The following is a 24,056-nucleotide window of genomic DNA, read 5'->3' as shown; positions in this document are numbered from 1 at the left end:
ATAGGGGCTGTTGCTGTATGAGGAAGAACCCTAGGTTTTCTCTCACAAAAGAATAAATTCTGAAATAAAATGTGTAGGTGTGTGTTGTGTGTTATAGCCGATGGTGTGTGTGTTAGTGGGTGTGTGCGTGTGTTAGGGTTAATTAGGGATAAATTAGTGCTTAATTGAATAATTAAAAATTTTAATTAAATTACTACTTGAAATATTAATCCCCCTTGAATTTACTACCCAACCCAAATTACAATGTAAAACACAACATGGATAAATTATAAAGGTTTTAAATTCCTAAATCACCAAATAATTAAATTAAGCTTTTAAAATGGTGAAACTAAATAAATCTTTTAAAATGCCCCAATCCTCACTTAAAATAAAATAGCACGCTAAAATCGCCTAAATCATCACCGGTCTCTTTTCCTCAATCTCGCCTTGAATAATCGCCTGAAACATGAAACTCGAAAAATATTTTAACGTGCATCACATAAACATAAATAATTTAAAATAATGCATTTTAAATAAATCATGCATGGTTAATACTCAACTCAAATTTAAATAAATGATTAAATAATTAAGTAAATGCATGGGTTATACGTGTACTGAATTTGGGCTCTACACTTGATCCTCAAAGAGGTAAGGGTATTGTTCTCGCATCTTTTCTTCCAACTCCCAAGTAGCTTCTCTTTCGGTGTGGTTTAACCATTGTACTTTGACATATGGAATAGTTCGTCGCGTCAGTACTTGATCTTTGTTATCCACAATTCGAATCGGAATTTCTTCATACTTCAGTTCTTCATTTAGATTGCCCTCAACTAGAAGTAGTCCAGCTTCCAGAATATGACTTGGATCGGAAATATATCTTCTCAGCTTCGAAACGTGGAAAACATTGTGGATTCTTGACATGTCAGGTGGAAGTGCTAATCTATAAGCAAGAGTTCCCACTTTCTCAAGAATTTCAAATGGTCCGACATATCTAGGATTCAATTTTTCAGCCTTATTGAAGCGCATCACACATTTCATGGGTGACACTTTCACATATGCTTTTTCTCCAACTTCGAATTCCACGGTTCTTCTTTTCAGGTCAGCTCAGCTTTTCTGTCGATCTTGTGCAGCTTTAATCTTTCCATGATCAAAGCAACTTTATCCACTGTTTCTTGGATCAGTTTGGGTTGAACGATGACTTTTTCCCCTACTTCATCCCAATACAGTGGTGATCAACACTTTCGTCCATACAGAGCTTCGTATGGTGCCATTCCAATACTGCTGTAGTAACTATTATTTTACACGAACTCGAATAAGGGCAGATGTTCGCTCCAATTACCACTGAAGTATAGAGCACATGCTCTCAGCATATCTTCAAGGGTTTGTATTGTCCTCTCAGTTTGGCCATCAATTTGAAGGTGATATTCCGTACTAAGAGTAACTTTTGTCCCCATAGCTTATTGAAAGCTCTTCCAAAATCGGGATGTAAACCTAGGACTTCTGTCGGATAGTATGCTAGCTGGAACTCCATGTAATCGCATGATATGATTCATGTACAATGTGGCTAGCTTGTCCAAATTATAGTTCATGCGGACATGTAAGAAATGCACAGATTTTGTGAGTCTATCTACGATTACCCATATTCCATTATGACCTTGTCTCGATTTTGGTAAACCAACTACAAAATCCATGGAAATATGTTCCCATTTCCATTCCCGGATTTCTAATGGTTGAAGAAGTCCATCAGGTCTCTGGTGTTCTGCCTTGACTTGCTGGCACACGTGACACTTAGAAACAAACATTACCACGTCTTTCTTCATTCCATTCCACCAGAAATTTTTCTTCAAATCTCTGTACATCTTGGTACTGCCAGGATGAACTGAAAATTTTGACTTATGTACTTCAGACATTACTTCTTGTCGAAGATTTTCAATGACAGGTACACACAATTGTCCTTTCATCCACACAATTCCTTTGTCATCTGTCTGGAGATCTGATGATTTTCCTTCTTCAACTTGTTGTTTCTGTTTCACCAAAGTGGGGTCTCGATCTTGACTTATCTCGATCGTTTCCCGGAGGCATGGTTGTGCTAAAAGCGATGTCGGGATCACCTTACTCGTATTCTTTCGACTTAAAGCATATGCTACCTTGTTGGCTTTGCCTGGATGGTAGCTTATCGTCAAGTCGTAATCTTTCATGAGTTCAATCCACTGTCTCTGCCTCATGTTCAACTCTTTCTATGTGAACAAGTACTTGAGGCTTTGATGATCGGTGAATATTTCACACCTAGCACCATATAAATAGTATCTGCAAATCTTTAGTGCAAATACCATTGCTGCTAGCTCGAGGTCATGTGTTGGGTAATTCTGTTTATACGGCTTCAACTGTCTCGACGAGTATGCAATCACCCTTCTCTCTTGCATGAGTACACATCCTAAACCTCCTTTGGAAGCATCACTGTAGCCGGTGAAGTCTTTGCCTTCCATAGGTAATACCAATACCAGAGTAGAGGTAAGTTTCTTCTTCAAAGTCTCAAAGCTTTGCTCACATCCTTCACTCCATTGAAACTTAGAGTTTTTCTGTGTGAGCTTGGTGAGAGGTATGGCTATTGAAGAGAATCCTTCAACAAATTTTCGGTAATAGCCCGCTAATCCCAAGAAGCTTTGAATTTCTGTCACAGTCTTTGGTCTAGGTCAATCTGAGATTGCTTCTACTTTCATAGGTTCCACATCTACTCCTGCTGCTGATATTATGTGTCCCAAGAATGTGACGCTCTCTAGACAGAATTTTCATTTCTTGAACTTGACATATAGTTCTTTTTCTCTCAGCGTCTGGAGGGTGAGGCGAAGATGTTCTTTGTGGTCTTCCTCACTTGATGAATATACCAAGATATAATCGATGAATACCAAAACAAACTTGTCGAGAAACGGCTTGAACACCCTGTTCATGAGATCCATGAATGCTGCCGGGGCATTTGTTAACCCGAACGGCATTACCATGAACTCATAGTGTCCATATCTTGTTCTGAAGGCTGTCTTCAGAATATCATCTGTTTTGACCTTGAGTTGGTGGTAGCCTGACCTTAAGTCGAGCTTCGAAAAGACTGTAGCTCCCTTGAGTTGGTCAAACGGGTCATCTATCCTTGGAAGTGGATACTTATTCTTGATTGTGATTTTATTCAGTTCTCTGTAATCGATACACAATCTCATGCTTCCGTCCTTTTTCTTTACAAATAGGACAGGAGCTCCACACGGAGATGTGCTTGGTCGGATTTGGTTCTTATCCAACAATTCTTGAAGTTGTTCTTTGAGTTCTTTCAACTCTATCGGAGCCATTCGGTACGGTTCTTTTGAGATTGGTGCAGCATTGGGTAATAGATTAATCTCAAATTCCACTTCGCGGTCGGGGATTGTGCCCGGGAGTTCTTCAGGAAAGACATCCGGAAACTCTTGCACTACCGGAATCTCTTCTAGTGTCAGTGTGGTTCCTTCCTTTACCTCGCTTAACATGGATAGGTAAACTTCTTCTCCACTTTTCATGGCTTTCCAAGTTTGAGAAGCAGAAAGAAGAGTCTTTCGTTCTTTCGTCTTACCATGAAATAAAATTTTCTCTTGGTGCGGAACTTTGATGGTTACCGTCTTTCCATGACAGTTTACTAAAGCATGATTCTTGGCTAACCAGTCCATTCCAAGAATTACATCGAATTCCACCATGCTTAGTTGAATTAGGTTTGCCTTGAAATTCTGATTTTCTATGAGAACGCTAATATCCCGATATAGAATACGAGTTTCTAAAATCGATTTTCAGGAGTTGCTACTCTATATGGTTGTTCTAAGTTATCAGGCTTAGCTCCTAACTTCTTAGCAAATCTCTTAGACATGAATGAATGCGTATCACCACAATCAAATAACACACAAGCAGGTATATTATTGATTAGAATGGTATCGGTTACGACATCATTTGAGTTGTCAGCCTCTTCTTGAGTGATGGCAGAGACTCGAGCATTTGGATTGTTCTCCTTAGGCTTGTTTGGAGTTGTTCCACCTTCTGAACCATTCCTTGGATCTGGAAAAAGGCATTGAGCAATGCGATGACCCATCTTTCCACAACGTAAACAAGCTCCAGAATTCTTACGGCATTCACCAGTGTGAGTGAATCCACAATTTTGGCACTTGACTCCCTCTTTTCTTGATTGAGAAGAAGTTGTTCCATTGGCTGGATCATTGGTGAATTGGTTGCTTGAAAACCTAGGCCTTTTGAATTGTTGGCCCGATTGGTACTGGCTTGACTGAGGACGTTTGAGTTTGTTCTCACCTTCACGCCTCTTGATGTTATTCTCAGCCCTGATGGTGGCTCCCATCAATTCATAAAAAATATTGGGCTTGATAACTGCAAGGGCAGATTGAATGCGACTGTTCAATCCCTTCTTGAAGCTATGTATCTTCAAGGCCTCGTCTCCCATGATGGTTGGGGAGTAAGTTCCCAATTAGTGGAACTTGGATGAATACTCCACCACTGTCATGTTTGGTTCTTGAACTAAGCTTTCAAATTCTGACAGCTTATGCACTCGAACTGCTGTCAGGAAGTACTGTCTCAGAAATGCCTCTCGGAACCTTTGCCAAGTGATAGGTCTCATCCCTAACATAGCTGGCGAGACTCCTTCCCACCATTTGGCTGTTTTATCCACAAGAAAAGGTGTAATCACATCTACCCTGATCTCTTGTGGAACCTCAAGTAGTCGAAGATGATTCTCCACCACCTTCATCCAATTCTGTCCGACCTCAGGATCGGAGCTTCCATCGAAGTTTGGGACTCTTGCTCTTCGGAGAGACTCATAGTGCTGCTTGGTCCCATTCTGAGCTGGAGGTGGTGGCGGTGGCTGATTAGCATTTGGGTTGACAAACCCTTGCAGCGTGGTTGCCACAATTGTGGCTATAGCCATCAAATCCACTTGACTGAGGCCAACTGCTGGTTGTTGTTGTTGTTGTGCATCTTCATCGTTATCATTGCTGTTGTTATTGCGATTGTTGTAATGTGGGTTGCGATTGTTTCTTACAGGTCTTCCGTCCATTTCCTACAATTATGAAAATTCTAAGGTTTTTGGCAGAATATGGACTAATCAAAAGAAGCAAAATTATTGAGTAATTGCTTGAAATTTAAATATGAAACCAATGGATAGAAATAAATTTTATTGATTTCCCACAAAAGTGCAATTACAACTCAACATCAAAAATGCTAACCGAAATGTAAATGGAACAAGTGTTATTACAAAGAACTACTACTGAAGGTCTAATCTATCACTTCTCCTAATCACAAATCCATAGGATCCTCTTCGACTTCTTTTTCTTTTTCTTCGGGATCTTCCTTGGGTTCGTCTTCATGGTTGGCTATTACTGTTTCTAGATGTTCAATATGACCATGCATGACTGCGTTCTGATCGCTAAGAACTTCAACAGTGTCCTGCAACTCATGAATCTGAGCATCAGTCTGCTCACAATACTGATTATGTTGGTGCACAAGTTGGTGATTTTGATCCTTAAGCACTTGGATCTTCTCAACCAAGTTATCACGCAACTCGATGAACTCTGCAACGGTCTCTTGAGATGTTTCAAACTCTTCTTGAGCTTTCCTATTCCTCTCTTCTGCCTCATGCAGATAGTGAGCATAATGTTGAACATCATGTCTTAAGTGTTCTTCTCTACGCTGTAATTCATCTTTGTCCAGTTCTAAGCAATAATTATGTCCCTTGAGTTTCTCTATCTTATTCTCTAAGCTCTTATTGTAGTTACTCTGGTCAGCCATATCCTACATCCAAAACATGAAAGTCAAGGTTCAGATATGATCTCAAAAATACAGGTCGAGTTATAGACAAATACTTGGAACGAACAAAATCAGTATAGCCTATAACAAGTAATAGAAGAAATAGCTCAAAAATTTTTCGGTCTTAGAATGGCGTAAAAATTTACTGAAAATCCTCCACATCAAGAACATGAAGTGTACCAAATTTGGTGAAAAACTACTAAGTCGTTTGGAAATGAAAATTCCTCAAAGTTTCGAAAAATTGGAAATTTTTATGGAAATGATGATATCACTATCTAAACGAAGGATTTTGGGGTTCATCGGCGGTGCTAGAACAATTGAATGATTCTAAGCTAGGTTCTCCTCCTCGAGATCTTTCCAACGGTATCTTTTAATAGTCAAAATTCCTCCTGGATCAAAAGTTATGGCTATTTGAAGTTTGCGCGAAAAACACCTCAACTTCCATACAATTTTGCAAGGCTTACTGCTTGCACTTGCTGGAATACTCTATCTTTTGCAATCCTTATGCTACTGCAACTAAGTTTGCTGCTTTCCAGCAGTGTTAGGACCAGTCTGCTGCATTCCGGGTCTACTGACCAAGTCTTCTGCATTCAGATATACTGGTTTCCATCTGCTGGTTTTGGTTTCAAACTACTGGTTGTGAGGCTACTGTTTCTCGGTCTACTGGTTTTTGTCTACTGAGAATTTTTTTTGCTACTCATTTCAGACATGCTGCTGAAACACTCAGAACTCTACTGCATTCTGATTTGTTTCCCTTACTGATTTTTCCCAACTGTACAAAGTTAGTCTATTATTTCAGTAGTCTATTACAATAGTTTATTTTCAGTAGTCTGTTACAGTAGTTTATTTTCAGTAGTTTATCATAACTTATTTTCAGAAGTCTATCATAACTTATTATTTCTAGTTCCTCCTCCTCAGATTATGAAACCTGGTTTACTTTGATACCACTTCAATCTCACGCCCAGGGACGGAGTTGGTCGACACCGGCGTTGTTCTCAAATTTACATTCGAAAACAACAAGCCTCAGAAGTAAAAAATTCAGAAACCAACCTTTTTATTCATAATACTGAATATTTCATTGTCTGATACAAAATCAAATATTATTGTTTTACAGCTAAAATGTAAAACCAGACATAACAATGTCTTAACAGATACAGCGGAAACATAACTTAGAATTGAAAGGAAACAACAGTCTTCTTCACCAGCCCCAAAACTGGTTCTGCTCTTCTTCTTCTAACAATTATTCCTCGTTCTTATCTGAGATGGGTTCGGTGGGTGAGTGATATGGTTGTCACTCAATAAGCGGGGGCGGGAATAACTCTCAATTTTTGCAATCATTTTCAATAGAAGCAATAATACAAATAATGTACAGAAACTCTTATTTTCAGAACAAAAATCAGTATTCAGGAATCAGTATTCAGAAATCAATATTCAGAAATTTAGCAAGTAAGCACTGAGCACGTTTGTGAATTTCATGGCTAAACTGATATAAGTCCCCTATATGTTCTCTCCTCTAAGGGGTGAGGCCAGTAATCAGTCATCAGTAATCAGTAATGTTCAGAATATATATTCCTACCATTAGTTCACTAGGTTACAGTGCTTCAAAAATCATAGATCAGAAATATATATGATTTGCTTCAAAACAGGAATTATCAAACTGATTTCAAGATATTTATACATAAGCTCACTTACCGTAATTTTCTAGAAATTTCGGTTGAAGTCTGGAAATCTGGTTGCTCTTACTACTGGATTTTACAGCTCAAACAAGGCACTCTCTTAGCTCGAAATTTCAAGTGATCACTCAAGATTTGTGTAACAACAATTTCAGATTGAGGGTGCTATTTATAGACCAAATTCTGACTGTTGGCCTTCTAATTAATGACCATAATCTGCCATTAACAGCTTTTATTCCATGTTAAATGCTTTAGTTACAAGTCATAAGCTGAATCAGTAGTTATTTGCTGAAATCTCGCTACTGAATTTTTCTGCTGTTGGATTCTGTCTGCTGGAAAAATACATGTCTACTGAAATATTAATAACAGCTGGAACATTGTTAGATGCTGCAAAAATGCTAACTACTGCTGAAATCTCATGTTCTCACAGGATGCACTTGTCCTAATCTGCTTTTTGTCTAAAAATTTTTGGAGTTGTTCTTTAGCTCATTGAGTTCAGGTGGAGACATTCCGTAGGGTGCTTTGGAGATTGGTGCAGCATCATGTACCAAATTTTTCTCGAATTTTACTTCACGGTCTAGGACCATTAAAGACGTCCCTTCATGAAAGACCTCGAAAATTCTCGTATTACTGGAATATCTTCCAACTTCATCTCAACTTCTTGCAATTCGTTCACCATTGCTAGATAAACATATACGTCCAATTTTATTGACAAGAAACATAAGTACTTTTTTTTTGCTTCCAAGACTTGGAGATTGGTGCAGCATCATGTACCAAATTTATCTCGAATTTTACTTCATGGCCTGGGACCATTAAAGACAGCCGTTCCAGAAAGACCTCGAAAATTCTCGTATTACTGGAATATCTTCCTACTTCATCTCAAATTCTTGCACCATTGATAGATAAACATATTCATCCAATTTTATAGCTTTCCAAGTCTGGGAAGCAGAAAAAGTGTATTTATGTTTCTTGTGTTGGAACATTTAATGTTCGCAATATTGATTTTGATGTTAACAAAACTTGTTATTTTGTTTCTAATGATTTACCGAGTGTGCAGATGTTGTGACTGATCGAAATGATCAGTTACCGAGCCTAAACTGAAGCTATCAAGACGCAAACTGAAAGTGCCAACTGAATGATCGAACTGAACCAGTACAAGTGAAGTATCAAAAGCAGTTCAACTGATTGTCCAGTTGATAGGTGGTTCAGCAGAAGACATTCAAAAGCCCGACCAGCTGATGAAGTGCTCAACTGATGAAGAGCTCAACTGACCAGTACAACTGAATCAGTGAAATCAGTTCAGCTGACGACTCAACTGATTTCACCTCACCAGTTCAAGACCAGTTCAACTGACCAGTCAGAACATCAGTTAGGAGCGAACCAGTTTGCAGATACGACAAGCTTAATCCAGCTGTGCACAAAGGTACAAAAGCATTGTACGATCAAGGTACAATAAGAGACGTTGCAGCAGCGCTTAAAGTTAAATGTTCCAGATATCTATTTGGGAAAACAAATTCAAACTGCAACGGATTCATTCACTGAGTCTGACTGTACGTTCAGCCAAACGCCTATAAATAGAAGCTGAAGATCAGTGAAGAAAAGAGGATGATGATACACACATGATATACACGATACATATACAGAGAGTGTGTTCATCAGAAAGAAGAGAGGGCACGCATATTGCATATCTACTTTGAAGAAGCAATCAGCCCAGTCGAGGTAACACTCCAGAGTTATATCAGCTTAGTGTAGAAGCTTATTTCCCTCAGTGTGTGAGAACACCTTCTGGTTGTTATCATTGTTCAGTTCTCACACACACGAACACACCACCACCACCCAAAATACAATCTTGCACAAAGACAATAAACTTGTGTATGTAGTCTTTCTAACATAGACGTTAAAGAAGTGTTGGCTGGAAGGTGCGGCTTTCAGTCTAGTCTAGGAGTTCAGTTAGGAAGTGGGTAAGTCCTAAGCTGGGTCGGTTTGTACAAGGTGTTGTATAAATCAAAGTCTTCTAGTGGATCCTACCCGAGGTGGTAGAAGGGATGACGTAGGAGCAGTTCAGTCTCCGAGTGAGTGAAATGGTCGTCTCTCAGTAAGTGAGGGTCGTTTGAGCATATACATACCAAATAAACATGATCTTAAAAATAATAAATCATGCATAACATATTACGTATAACATATATCATAATCATAGCTTGGCCTAGGGTTTGAGATTCCTCTAACATCCATGGTTTAGTGATATTAGTCTTTAATTTTTACTTCTCTAAGGGTTCAAGGCCATATAACGGTTACAATATCACCGTGTAAGTGCCATAAATGTATCATATGTTGGGATTCCAACTCATATCCAGTTAAATCCTCACAGTACCAAAACATATGGTATCATATCACAAGAAATGGAAGAAAGAAGAAAAATGTTCGACCAAAACTTTCAAAAATGAACTAACCCATAAAACAATTTATTGAAACAAGCCCACTTACCTTAATATTACTTGAATAATCCAAAACCACATAAGTATCAGACAAACGGCACTTCGAAAACGTAGCAGCACTTAGGCTAAAAAATCAGTCGCCTTATAGAATTCTTTGCAGCTTATTGATTCGTTACATTGGGGTTAAACTTGGACATCACGTCACAAGTTAAACAAATTTTGAACAGTAGAGATCGAGTTTGAAAGTCATTTTAACCATTGGATTTGGTTGAATTTTGGATATGATCTTCATAACATATGAGTGTATTTTGAACGGTGGAGATAGGATTTCGACAAAAGCTTGATTTGAACGTAACAATCGAAAAATGGACAAAACTTCGCCTTGAAAAATCTTCGAAAATGTTGCAGTACTTGGGAGAAGAATTTCAAAATATTGAAATAATTGTAAGTTGTAATTTTTGAGAATGGAGTAGAGATATTTATAGGCAGTGAGATTAAAATCTTACCATAATTCGGTTGATATTTCTTCCATAATTGAGATAATTCTTCCATATACATTAACTTACCAAAATTTGAAAACTTGGTCCCCAAGTATATGCAATTTTCGAATTTTATATTGTACTAGGTTGTTGAATGTTGACTGGTTTCTTGTACAGGATCATGACGTGCCTAGACTGCATTGAATTTATTATGAGCTTCCTTGTTGAGTAAAAACTGCATTTCATGAAATATTTTCTTCTAAATTTGATTGGTATCCTATAATTAAATTTCAAAATTATTGGATATATTGTATTGGATTTTCAAATTTGATGGATCGGTTGGGAGGCACCTGCAAGGGTGCTTCAAACACAATATTCTCAATGAGCTGCAATAGCTCGTGTTCTAATAATGTAAACACTGATGAATTAAATCGAGTTTGGTTTTAAACCAAGCAGAATATAATCGAAGTAATCCTTCGTAAAGAAAGCTGATTAGTTTAAAACTTTTAGCTTGTGTGAACTGAATAACTGAAATAAGGGGGATCAATTCGAGCTTGTATCAGTTCAGTTATGGTGAGAACTGAACTGATATCAGCTGAAATGATCGAATCAGCTTTAAAGAAATAGTTAAACAGTTAGGAATACAAGATATATTTATGGATGTTCGGAGACTTCACTTCTCCTACGTCACCCCTTCTACCACCTCGGGTAGGTTTCACTAGAAGACTTTGATTTATACACCACCTTTTACAAACCCACTCAGCTTAGGACTTACGCTACTGCCTAACTGAACTCAAAGCCTAGAATGAAGACATCACCTTCCGGTCAACACTCGTTTAATGTCTATGTGTTAAAAACTACATATACAAGTTTATTATCTTTGTGCAAGACTCACTCAACTATTCGATAAGCTCAATTATGTGTGTATATGTGAGTGATTGTGTGTGCGTGTGTGAGAATTGATATATGAATACAACACAAAAGTGTTCTCACACACTGAGAGAATTGTGCTTCTAATCTAAGCTGATAACACGTTGAAGTGTTCCCTAAAATATGGGATGGTTGCTTCTTGTAAGCTGATAGGAATTATGCTTGCCCTCTCTTATCTGTGTTCATCTACACACACTTGTTTTTCCACACCTGTATGTTGATGGTCTTGATCTTGTATATATAGGGGTAATGTAACTGTACATCAAGACTCATCAATTATGTTCATTGCATTTTGAATCTGTTCTTCGAAATTTGTGTCTTGTCCTTTCTGAAAGCCTTTCTGGAACATTTTGACTTTAAGCTCTGCTGCAATGTTCATTATTGTCCTTTGATTGGCCAATTTCTTTTATACCCTTGTGCAAAGCTGGATTCCACTTAAATAAGCTTGTCTTGTTCTGAAACCTGATCGGATCCTAACTGATGCTCTGAACTGGTCATCTGAACTGATCTTGAGCTGGTTTGGTGAAATCAGTTGGCTCGTCAACTGAACTGATTTCACTGATTCAGTTGAACTGGTCAGCTGGGCTCTTCATCGGTTGAACTCTTCATCAGCTTGTCGGGCTTCTGAAAGTTTTCTGTTGAACCACCTATCAGCTGAACAATCAGTTGAATTGGTCTTGGTATTTCAGTTGGACTGGTTCAGTTTGGACAATCAGTTGGCACTTTCAGTTTGCGTCTCGATAGCTTCAGTTTTGGCTCAGTAACTTTCTGCGCACTTAGGTAAATTAGTTAGAGACAAAACAACAAGTTTTGTTAACATCAAAATCAATATTGCGAAGTACGAACATGAAATGTTCCAACAAAATTTCAAGCATTTATTGAAAATTAGAATACCATTTATTATTTAATATTTTCTAATTTATTATTTTTACAATAATATCATAATTCTAAAATACATTCTTATACATGTCTATATTTAAATAAATAATTACATGCCCAAAAATTGTGGTTCTCGTATGGTGGACTCAAATCCTCAAGAGTTTTGAAGATCGAAAACATGTAAAATATTGGAATTTAATGTAATATTGAATTTCCATTCTTGGATTTACCTAGGTTTTAGACATGGATTCATATTTGGATCATATGGATCAATCATCTCTCGGTTATCAATTATATTTATTATTTTTAATACATGTGATATATTATAAATAATCAGTATGTGCGTAATTATTAATATAATAACAAGAGTTGCATGAATCTGACAAACATACAAAGAAACATGACACAAAATTTTGACATTGATGATTTTCAAAAACTAAAATACCTCATTTTGCGTAAGATTCAAAATTTATATCAAGCCCATAAAAACAGAGCTTAAATTTTTCTTGTCTTCCATCAACAATGGTTGCATGATTAACATTACCCAGGATCAGTGTCTGACTCTTATTATTGGGGAGACATGAACGCCGGAAAGTTGTGCATACTTGATATGAACAACATAGAACTCCCATGACTTCGGCTCATATTATTGACGGATCTCACGACGACTGTCTACTAAGGTTCAACATTGATGGGTTGGGCTTGACGCATGAAGAGAAAAAACATCATATTATTTGGCTCTCATTAAATGTGGGACAAAATACGTGAGGGTTGTAAGGGGTTGCAATTGAGCTCTACTTTTAGGAAATTTTTATTGGATGATATTATTCGGGGATCATAATTTAGCAATTGAGCCTTGCGTACTTACTAAAGAAATTGGGTTTCCTGTTTTAATCAAAGGATGGTGAAACTGTCAAAAATAGTGAGAGACAATTCATAAAATATTTAAAATAGTCGGGAATAAATATTTGTTTCATATTCAGTATATTTACAAATTTGTCACGTAGTTTATTTATGTTATTCTCGATTAAAACAAGCTAATCGAACTCTAGTTTTCAAGATTGGCTAAGAAATATTGTTCTCGATTAGGAGAAAATGACATATACACTAATATCAGTCTAGCTCATGCAAGATGGTGGGTGTGTCCATAGTATGCAAGCTAAAGAGTAACATGATCGCTCCTATGTCAAATGAACTGTAAAGACAATTTGAGTAAATAATGAATGCTGCTCACATTCTAATACACACACAAGAGTTGTATTGTGCTGAAACTCATACAATGATGCACACTACTTTCAAGGAGCTCATGACTATATACATGCAAGAATATGATGATGTCCTGCTTTTGTGAAGCAGGCATTAAGAGACAGCTTGGATAGTAGAGTCAATTTGTTGTACTTTGTGGGATATCCAAAGAATTCTGTTGGATATTATTCTATGATCCAATGAAACAAAGGTGTTTGTTTCAAGAAATGAAACCTTCTTGGAAAAAGATTTTTTATTAGATAATTAGATAGAAAAGGTGGGATGATAGAACTCGAGAAGATACAAGAAACACCCACTTCAGATATGAATGAAACTGTGGTTAGCTAGTAAATTCTCTATAAATGATATGAATGAAACATCATTTGTATTAGGAATACAGAACTATAGATATAGATCAAAGAGGTTGCTAGGGCTCACCATATCCAATTATATCGATACCATACTGAAGATATTCTCTATAGAGGAGTACAAGATAAGATATCTCACAATGTGTCATGATGTGATTCTATCTAAGTCTGTGTGTCCTAAGACTGATGAAGATATAGAAACCATGAATCTCATTCCATATACATCTGTCATAGGCAATATTATGTATGATATGATATCTACTTGACCTGATATTGCATTTACACTGAATTTTGCAAGCAGATATCAATCGAATCCATGTCCATTGCATTGGAAAACAGTGAATGATATTCTTATGTAATTAAAAAGAACTGAGAATTAGTTCATAGTTTACGAGAGTGAAGAATTAAAATTGTAAGGTTATATTGATTCTAACTTCCGACTACATGTGGATGATTCGAAATCAACATCTAGATTAGTGTTGTCTCTTGGAAGAGTTCTAAGCAAAAATTACCAACTCGTCTCCGGTCTCGTTTCCTCGATCTCGCATCGAATAATCGCCTGAAACATAAAACTCAAGAAAATATTTTAACGTGCATCGAAAAAGCATAAATAATTAAAATAATGCACTTTCATAAATCATGCATCCCCCGAATCATTTTAAAATTAAATAAATGATTTAACAATTTAAAAAATACATGTGTTTTACGTGTACTGATTTTGAGCTCTACAGCTTGACATGTATATTTATATATATAAATGATTCTGAAATGCGTGAGCAATTTTATATTTGAACACCACTATAGTTATATTCTAACTGTGAAGCAAATGCGGAATTAAAATCTGTTGGAATACCTTTTTTTGGTACCAAATGAGTAACGGAAGTTTTAAAAAAAAATTGGCATTCACAACGTTCTTTGGACGTCTATGATTTAAACAATTCATATGGTGTTTTAGAATAGTTTATCTTTACGTATATAATGTCGGCTCCAACTATTTCGGATTTTAAGTGGAGATTAACCTTGTTGTAAATCTCTATGAACAGATCTTTCCCTTTCTTCAATCATCTAATCAAGTACACAATCAGAAACTGGATTCCTCGTATAAATCACACTAGAAATCTAAACGAAATTTGCGTTGAGAATTGATCGCCAGAATTTCAAAATCCAACGAGATGACGGCGGCACTACGACGGTTGGGCGGTGGCGTCACGACGGTGATGTGGTGGAAGGTGGTCGAGTTTTGTGAGGGGAGAGAGATAGAGAAAATTTTGGTGAAAAAAACTTGTGTGTAATTCAACTATTAGTTACGGATATATTAAAAATATCTTCAAATCTATTCAAGACTCTTCTTTATCAGGATACTGTTTTTCAATATTAAACAACTCTCACATATATATTTTCTACTATTGAAAATATCATGTATAATTATATTATTATAAACTATTAATAATACAATATACATATACAAGCATATATATGCATATATATTTATTTATGTTTTAAATTAAATAACTTTATTTAATTATTAATTAATTATGAATTAGTTAATCTATCATAGTCTCTTCTAAAATGTTCCATGAGAATTTTGCACTTAATAGTCACTACTACTAATTTATTATTTGATTAATATAATCTAAATTAACTAAATAAATAATTATTAACTCATTATAACCTCGATCGTTGTTCAGATGGCGCCAATGTATCGAGTGTGAAAAATGAAAATTTTTAAGGACAAAATTTTTCACTGATCCATTTTTGCATACGTCGATTTTGTGAACTCGTTCACTAAAACAGATAGTTTCATTCTCCTCACTTAATTAGCAGTTAAGCTTACTTTCACAACTTTCATTACATATAATCAACTTATAAACTCTTTTATAAGCAATATGTTTGATCCTCATCAAACTATAGTCGTCAAACGCAACTCCTTGAATTTGATTATCTTAACGGGAACACAAAATTTAACTGGATCAACTCTTCGAGTAATAACACCCAACTCTTGAACGAAATTCCTCATCCAAACAGCATCATTTGTTGTAGCTAATGTAGCTATGTATTCGGTCTTAGTGGTTGAATGCACTGCGGTGTCTTAAACGTGGTATTTTATTTTAAGTCAAGAAAGTGGTATTTTAAATGATTTATTTAGTTTTAAGCATTTTAAAGCCTAATTTAATTATTTAGTGATTTTAAGAATTTAAAACTTTTAAAGTTTAGTAATTATGCATTCTATTTTAAATTAGGGGATTTTGTTAAAGATTAGTAAAGTTAGTATTTTAATTAACTTGTTGGTTGAGTTAGTATTTTAATTAGCTTGTTAATTATCTAATTAAGGAATTTTATTCCCTAATTAAGTTTAAACTAACGCACACACATACTTTCTCACACACCAAAACCGATCGGCGCGCGCACACACACACACACACACATTTCTTTACAATTTCATTTCATTTTTTTCGAAAGAAAAACCTAGGGTTCTAAGAACCAAGAGCAGACGTTCCTTTCCTCTGCATTTTTCCAGCAATTCATTTATATTTAAAGCTCTCATTTTGCAAATAAAAATTTAAGTGAATCACATGCATGCAATCCTACTTAAAAGCTTCTTTTAAAAATTATCATAAACAATTACCAATAAAAATATAACGGAGTGAAAGAAGTGAGTAAATTACTAACATCCCACAGTAACATAGAACATTGTATAAAATTCTCATATCCTCTCCAAAACGTAAAATCGTATAAGTGCGGAAAATCATAGGTCCTCGGGTCATGTCGCCGCACTAGTGCTGCCTGCTCAGCGTCCATCACCTCCAGTCTCCTCAGCATCTAGCTCACCTACATCACACACGCATAGTGAGTCTAAAGACTCAACACACCTGTACCAGGAATAACAAGTACATATACGTAGCACACAACAGTGAAAAATAGCATAATGAACATACATTTCATGTCTGCAGTAAAATCGTATACATAATCGTGTCCTGTCAAAACATGGTAAAATCATAGCATGTATAATCGTATCAGCATATACGTGTTAAATTACTTAATTTGAATTCCGTTTATTAGTTGTGACTTTCGTATCATCATGTCAGTCGATGAATCCATCTACGTGTAACTGTGGTACTCGACGGCGAGGATCATCAGCGACATCATTACCTGCCCACTGAGTTCCGGCCTTACATGTCATCGTATCATCATCGTGTTAGTCACAACTAAATCACTTCCTTAAAAACGTGTCATCATATTCATTACTTAAATAAAAGCGTGCATCTACGTAATTTTTCCTTTAAACCAAGCATGCACCATAATTATCATAATTGCATAAAAATCATAAACATGATGCATAAACATTTAAAATATCATAAATTTGTGCTCAGGCCGCTGCTAGGACCAAAATCTCACCCATGGTGCAAAATGACCATTTTGCTCATGAAACCCAAAAATTATCGTTTCACCCCTGGACCTCTAAAATTGACCCCAAGCTTACAAAACTCCTTAAAATGTCCCAAAACACATTTAAAAGCGTTCCTAAATGTAAAGCCGAGTCAAATTCGCAACTTAACCGATTCGTTTTAAAACTTGGACCGGAGTCCCAGTTTTAACTCGAATCGACTCGAAACTTAGCCGAAATTTTCCCAACTCTTAACCACAACTTATACAGACTTAAATGACCATAAACTTATCCAGACCAGACCTCTACCCCTCGGCCATGACCCATTCGTTGCTGGAAAATTTCCCCCACTCTTGTCGAACCCCTATGCGTGGCAACTCCCAAGTTTTCATCTCTAGCCTAACCCCAAGTGGTCCAGCCATGACACGACCTCGTCCTCACCACCCTAAGACCCTGCTGGACCCAAAGGACTCACGGCTGCTCACCCATTCAAGCCACAGCCTCCACCTCAAACATCACACTCACAAACGCTCCACTCGAGTCTCGTCCCTTCCCTCCCGATCGCCCGCGCCTGAGTTTGGTTCCAGCGCACCTTGAGCCCTTCCGAGCCTTGTCTCAGACCCACCAGGATCTGGTCTAAGGCTCGGTTAGGTCCTGGTATTGCTAGCTAACCCCTGCACGCCGAAGACCCCCCGAGAACCGAACTACTTCCTTGAAGCCACCTCTCGGTTGTGCATCCTGCAACCACTAGTCACCATTCTAAATCCTAAAAAACCATCCTTGCACCATGCTTGGCCCCTGAACACTCAAGATCACATCCCCCTTGGAAGACAGTAACAACACGTGAGTTTATAATAAAGAATGCATGATATGAACAAAAACAAAGGAAACTTCATGCTGCACGTTGGATCGAACGTTTCTCAAGAAAATAATACACATAACAGCAGTATATATGACATGCGTGATGCGAGAATAATGGTACATGGCGTGCCTTATGATCTTTGGTGCACAAACACTCGAAGGAACACGGGACGTGGAAAGAACTTGAGCTTGGAGGAAAAAGAAGCACCGAAATCTTTTGCTGCCGCACTCACGAAGAGGGTGACCGATTGAAGGGGATGGGCGGAATAGTGGAGGGTGATTAGGTTAAGTGGTGAGCTTAGGGAATAATTAAGTGTTAATTATATAGATAATAATTTAGTTAATGAGCCTTAATTTTAAATAAAAAAGATTTTAAGCCCATTAAGCTTAAAAGTAGGCATATTAAATCCAAACACACTCCCGAAAAATATTTCGTGTTGGAAAGAATTTGAAAATATTAGCCGAATCCTTAAAAATTCCCCCGATTCGATAAAATTTGCGTACCGTTAAAAATAAAATCCTGCGGGTAAAAATACTCAATAAAATCCTATTTTTGAAAAATACCCTTAAAAACACCTTATATTAATTAATAAAAATTAAACATGTATTAAAATCATTTTCCTGAAAATTCTCCGATCTCCGTTCCTCGATCAAGCGTGAATATGTATAAATCGGTATATGACTTTGTTTTTAAAAATGAATATGTTTATTTGAATATATAAAAGGAATAAAGAATTTAGGTTGTGATTTTGCGATAAATTTTATTACTAAGGGACTAGTAATAAGATAGTGTAGGGGTGTGATGAAACTTAAAATTAATAATTTATTATATGTTAAAACCTATTTTTAAAATTTAAGTTTCATTAAAATTATAAAATTATGTTATTTTAGTAATGTTTGTTTATATTTAATTGTTTTACTAAATATATTTTATTTTCAGGTTTTCTACATGTTGGTAAAATAATGATTACTCAAGCTACAAAATTCAAATGGAGGTGATTCAAACATCTTTGGAATCCTTGAGAAATTATCTACAACTTTGCAGAAAACACGATTGCCTAAAAAGTTCATTAAGATTATCAAATTTTGCAAATATCAAAAGGAAGACAGATTTACTTTTACTATGACCAGCATATAGTAAAAAATCATAACTATTTCAATATTTAACCAAATGAGGTGAACCAAAAGGCCAAAGTCATCTACAGACAACTCCCCACATGTTTGCTGTTTTGAGCAGAGTCAAATTCGGAGACTAAAGTCGTGGAACAAAGCATTGAAAGAAGGGACATGGAATTGAAGTTGAAGGAGACAAAGACTACTATTACAACTACATGGCATTAATAAAATTTTTGACTCTTTCTCTCATTTGGCCTATAAATAGAGGCCTTGTGCTAGCTTGAGAATCATTCTATCACATTGTAAAATATAGTGTGAGTGTGTATAAAATGTCTAAGTTCCAATATATTTTTCATTTTCCAACTATGAGTGATGATTTTAGTGTTGATCAAAAGTAAGCTCATGGAAAGCTAAATCTATTATGTCAAGGTGAAGATGATGAATTCTTGGTGAAGTAAGATTGTTTATATTTTGTATATTCTTTCTTTATTTATTTTCATTTTGCTAACTTCTTTTTATTGTAGGTATAAAAATGAATTATTTGTTGTTATCAATTTACATCAAATGCTTGATACCATTGAAGTGGTTATGTTGATTAGTTGTTTAATTTTGATACAATAAATATTTCATCAATTATTATTATTGTTATATTATATTTATATAATTATATCATATATTTCATTTAGACGATAGCGTGGCTCTGCCGGTTGTTCTAAATGAAATATTATGATTTAATATTAACATCTAACAATCTAACTTTTACTTTCCGCATCTAACTTTTACTTTACTGCAACTAACTTTTACTTTACTGCAACTAACTTTTACTTTCCCGCAACTAACTTATTAAATCATATATTTCATTTAGGCAATAGTGTGGCTCTGCCGGTTATTCTAAATGAAATATAATGATTTAATTTAACATTACTTTATGCAATTATTTATTTATATAGTTATATATATAATTATAGGTACCATATATAAAATATCGGTGAATTCGGTATTTTTTATAGTGAGAACTATATTATATTAGGTGTGTGTTTAAATATTTAATTTTTTTGGAACCATTATTTATGGTGGTTTCCTTTGTTTTACTTTTAGTTAAACAATATTACATAAACCAAGAATAAATATTTGATCCTTGACAAAATTAATAATTTGTAAACTTCATTCTTACATTTGGTAATATATAAATTAATAAATTTAAACTTAAAATAACCTCTTTGTGGATCGATCTCGTACTTACGAAATATATTACTTTCAGAATACCTACACTTGGGTGAATTATAATTTAACTAGTAGTAAGTTTTTGGCGCCGTTGTCGGGGAGGTATAAATTAAGTTTATATTTGTTAATTATGTTTTATTTATAAGTATTGTGTTGTTTTTTGTATGAGTATTTTGAGTCGAAAAAAAAAGTAGTAGACTTATTCGAGTATCTGAAAATAATTTAAACATGGATGATAATTCAAATAATCAAGATAATGATAATAATAATAATAATAATAATAATAATAATCAAGAACGTGATCAATTAAGAACACTTAGGCACCATATGAACCCTATTAGAACTAGTGCCCCATCTTGTTTAGTTTTTCCTCCTGATACATCTAATTTCAACTTTAAACCTCAAATTATTCAAATTTTACCAAATTTTCATGTCTTAGATTCTGAAAATCCATATTTACATCTACGAGAATTTGATGAAATTTGTAACACTTATAATGATCAAAATTGTTGCATGAATATAGTTCGATTAAAGCTTTTCCCTTTTTCTTTAAAAGATAAAGCTAAAACATGGCTACAAAATTTGAGATCAAGTTCAATAAGATCATGGGAAGAAATGCAATAACAATTTCTTAAAAAGTTTTTCCCTTCCCACAGAACAAACTCTTTTAAAAGACAAATTACTATTTTTTCTCAAAAACAAGGAGAAACATTTTATCAATGTTGAGATAGATATAAAGAATTACTTAATACATGCTCACATCATGGTTTTGAAACATGGAGAATAGTTTCTCACTTTTATGAAGGTCTAATACCTAAAGATAGGCAAATGATAGAATTCATGTGTAATGGAACTTTGGAAGATAAAACCCAAATGAAGCTATGGAGTATTTGGATTCATTAGCAGAAAATGCTCAAAATTGGGATAATATAGGTATAATAGAACCACCAACAACTAAAATCAATAATTCAACAAATAGGGGTGGTATCTATAATCTTAAAGATGATATAGATATTCAAGCTAAACTTGCATCTTTAGCAAGAAAAAATTGAGTCATTAGAAATGAAAAAGAGTGGTCAATTAATAAGTATTCAAGAAATTGTTTTTCATATATGTGATACACATGATCATGCTACAAAATATTGTCCAACATTACCTTCATTTAAAGAATGTCTCCATGAACAAGAAAATTATGTTAACAATTATAAAAGACCAATACTAGATCCTTTTTCACCATCATATAATCCTAGATGGCAAAATCATCCTAATTTTAGTTGGAGGAATGATAATAATGCACAACCCTCACAACAATATTTTCAAAATAACCAAAATCATCAAGGTTATATTCCTTATGTTACACTCCAAGAAAAACTTTGAAGATGTAATTCATGCATTTATCCAAAAGCAAGAGTCTATCAATATTCAAAATAGTCAATCTATGAGTGATTTGAAAGAAACTCTTGCAAAATTTGCATCTGCACTTAATATTCATGAAAAGAAAAATTTCCATCTCAACCTCAACCTAATCCTAAAAATCAAAATCAAGAATTAAAAAATGAAAAATTGATCAAATAAAATCTGTTATTACCCTTAGAAGTGGTAAAATAGTTAATGATCAATTTAGTAATGAAAACAAAGATCATTTAAAATCAAAGAGTAAGGATGACAATCCTGATACTTTTGATAATGATAATACCTAAATTCTAAAAATAATATGGTGAATGATAAATCATCTGAAATAGTAAATGAGTCAAATAAACCTCCACCATTTCCTCATGCATTAACAAATCATAAAAAAACAAAAAATGATTCTGATATATATGAAGTTTTTAAACAAGTAAAGATAAATATTCCATTATTAGATGCTATTAAACAAGTACCTTCATATGCAAAATTTTTAAAAGACTTATGTACTGTGAAGAGAAAATTGCATGTGAAGAAAAAAACATTCTTGGCTGAAAAAGTAAGTTCTATTCTTCAAAATAATTCTAGTTTAAAATATAAAGATCCTGGTTGTCCAACAATTTCATGTATTATTGGAGAAAATAAAATTAAAAAAGCTTTGTTAGATTTGGGAGCAAGTGTGAATTTACTTCCTTATTCAGTTTATGAAAAACTTAATTTAGGAGAATTAAAACTCACTTCTGTTACTCTCTTACTGGCGGATAGGTCAATCAAAATACCTAGAGGTATTGTAGAATATGTGTTGGTTCAAGTTGATAAATTCATATATCCTGTAGATTTTATTGTTTTGATACACAACCAACAGAAGTACATAATGAAATTCCAGTAATATTGAGACGACCATTTCTAGCAAATTCAAATGCTTTAATTAATTGTCGAAATAGAATAATGAAATTGTCTTTTGGAAATATGACTCTAGAACTTAATGTGTTCAATTTATGTAAACAACCAAGTATTAATGAAAATGAATATGCTAATGAAACTGAAACAATTGTGGAAGAAAATATACAAGAAGAAAACTTAAATCAACAATCTGAAGTTTTTTCAATAGAAAGTTTTGAGTCTGAAAATAATTTTAAAGAAGATGATAATACAAAACTTGAATTAAAAGTTTTACCATTAGAATTGAAATATGTATTTCTTGGTGAAAATAAAACATTTTCTGTTGTAATTTTTTCCACTCTTTTACCAAATCAAGAACATGATTTAATTAAATTACTTAAAAAATATAAAAATGCAATTGTATAGACTTTGAAAGATATAAAAGGTATGAATCCTTTAATTTGTACAAATAAAATTCACTTGGAAGAAAATGCTAAAACATATCAACAACCACAAAGAAGGTTAAATCCACATATGAAGGAAGTTGTTAAGAATGAAGTATTAAAACTATTAGACGCTGGAATTATCTATCCAATCTCAGATAGTAAATGAGTGAGTCTAACACAAGTAGTACCTAAAAAGTCAGGCATCACTGTTATAAAAAATGAAAAGGGAGATTTATTACAAGCTAGGATTCCATCTACTTGGCGTATGTGTATTGATTATAGAAAATTAAATGATGCAACTAGAAAAGATCATTTCACACTACCATTTTTAGATCAAATTCTAGAAAAAATAGCAGAAAATTCTTATTACTGTTTAATTGATGGGTATTCGGGGTATTATCAAATACCTATATCATTAGAAGATCAAGAAAAAACTACTTTCACTTGTCCTTTCGGAACTTTTGCATTTAAAAGAATGCCATTTGGTTTATGTAATGCTCCGGCTACTTTTCAAAGATGCATGTTAAGTATTTTCAGTGATATGATTGAATAATTTGTAGAAGTTTTTATGGATGATATAACTGGTTTTGGAAACTCATTTGAAAATTGGCTTACAAACCTAGAAGAAGTATTAAAAAGATGTGAAGAAAAAAATCTTGTTTTAAATTGGGAAAAATGCCATTATATGGTTAAATCTGAGATTGTGTTATGTCATGTAATATCTGAAAAAGGAATTGAAGTTGATAAAGCCAAAGTTGATGTTATTTCTAATTTAACATCACAAAAAACAGTCAAAGAAGTTCGATCATTCTTGGGTCATGCAGGATTTATAGAAGGTTTATAAAAAAACTTTAGCATAATATCTAAATCAATTTCAAATCTTTTAACAAAAAAATACACAATTTGAATGGACTCAGAAATGTGAAAATGCTT

At 34.6% G+C, this 24,056-nt stretch overlaps 1 protein-coding gene across 1 annotated transcript; it reads right to left on the bottom strand.

The window, feature by feature from the left end:
- Positions 1-606: 606 nt before the first annotated feature.
- On the bottom strand, positions 607-2,201 carry LOC140988320 (uncharacterized). Its single transcript, XM_073457350.1, has 2 exons — positions 1,878-2,201; positions 607-987 (listed from the first exon to the last, which is right to left on the bottom strand). The coding sequence occupies exons 1-2, from the start codon at positions 2,199-2,201 to the stop codon at positions 607-609; spliced, it is 705 nt and encodes a 234-aa protein (XP_073313451.1).
- Between the last annotated feature and the right edge of the window lie 21,855 nt (positions 2,202-24,056).

This window comes from Primulina huaijiensis, chromosome 11 (genome assembly GCF_012295235.1).
Source record: "Primulina huaijiensis isolate GDHJ02 chromosome 11, ASM1229523v2, whole genome shotgun sequence".
Taxonomy (NCBI): domain Eukaryota; kingdom Viridiplantae; phylum Streptophyta; class Magnoliopsida; order Lamiales; family Gesneriaceae; genus Primulina; species Primulina huaijiensis.
Note: the sequence above shows the minus strand (reverse complement) of the source record. Positions and strands in the feature narration are given on the sequence as shown.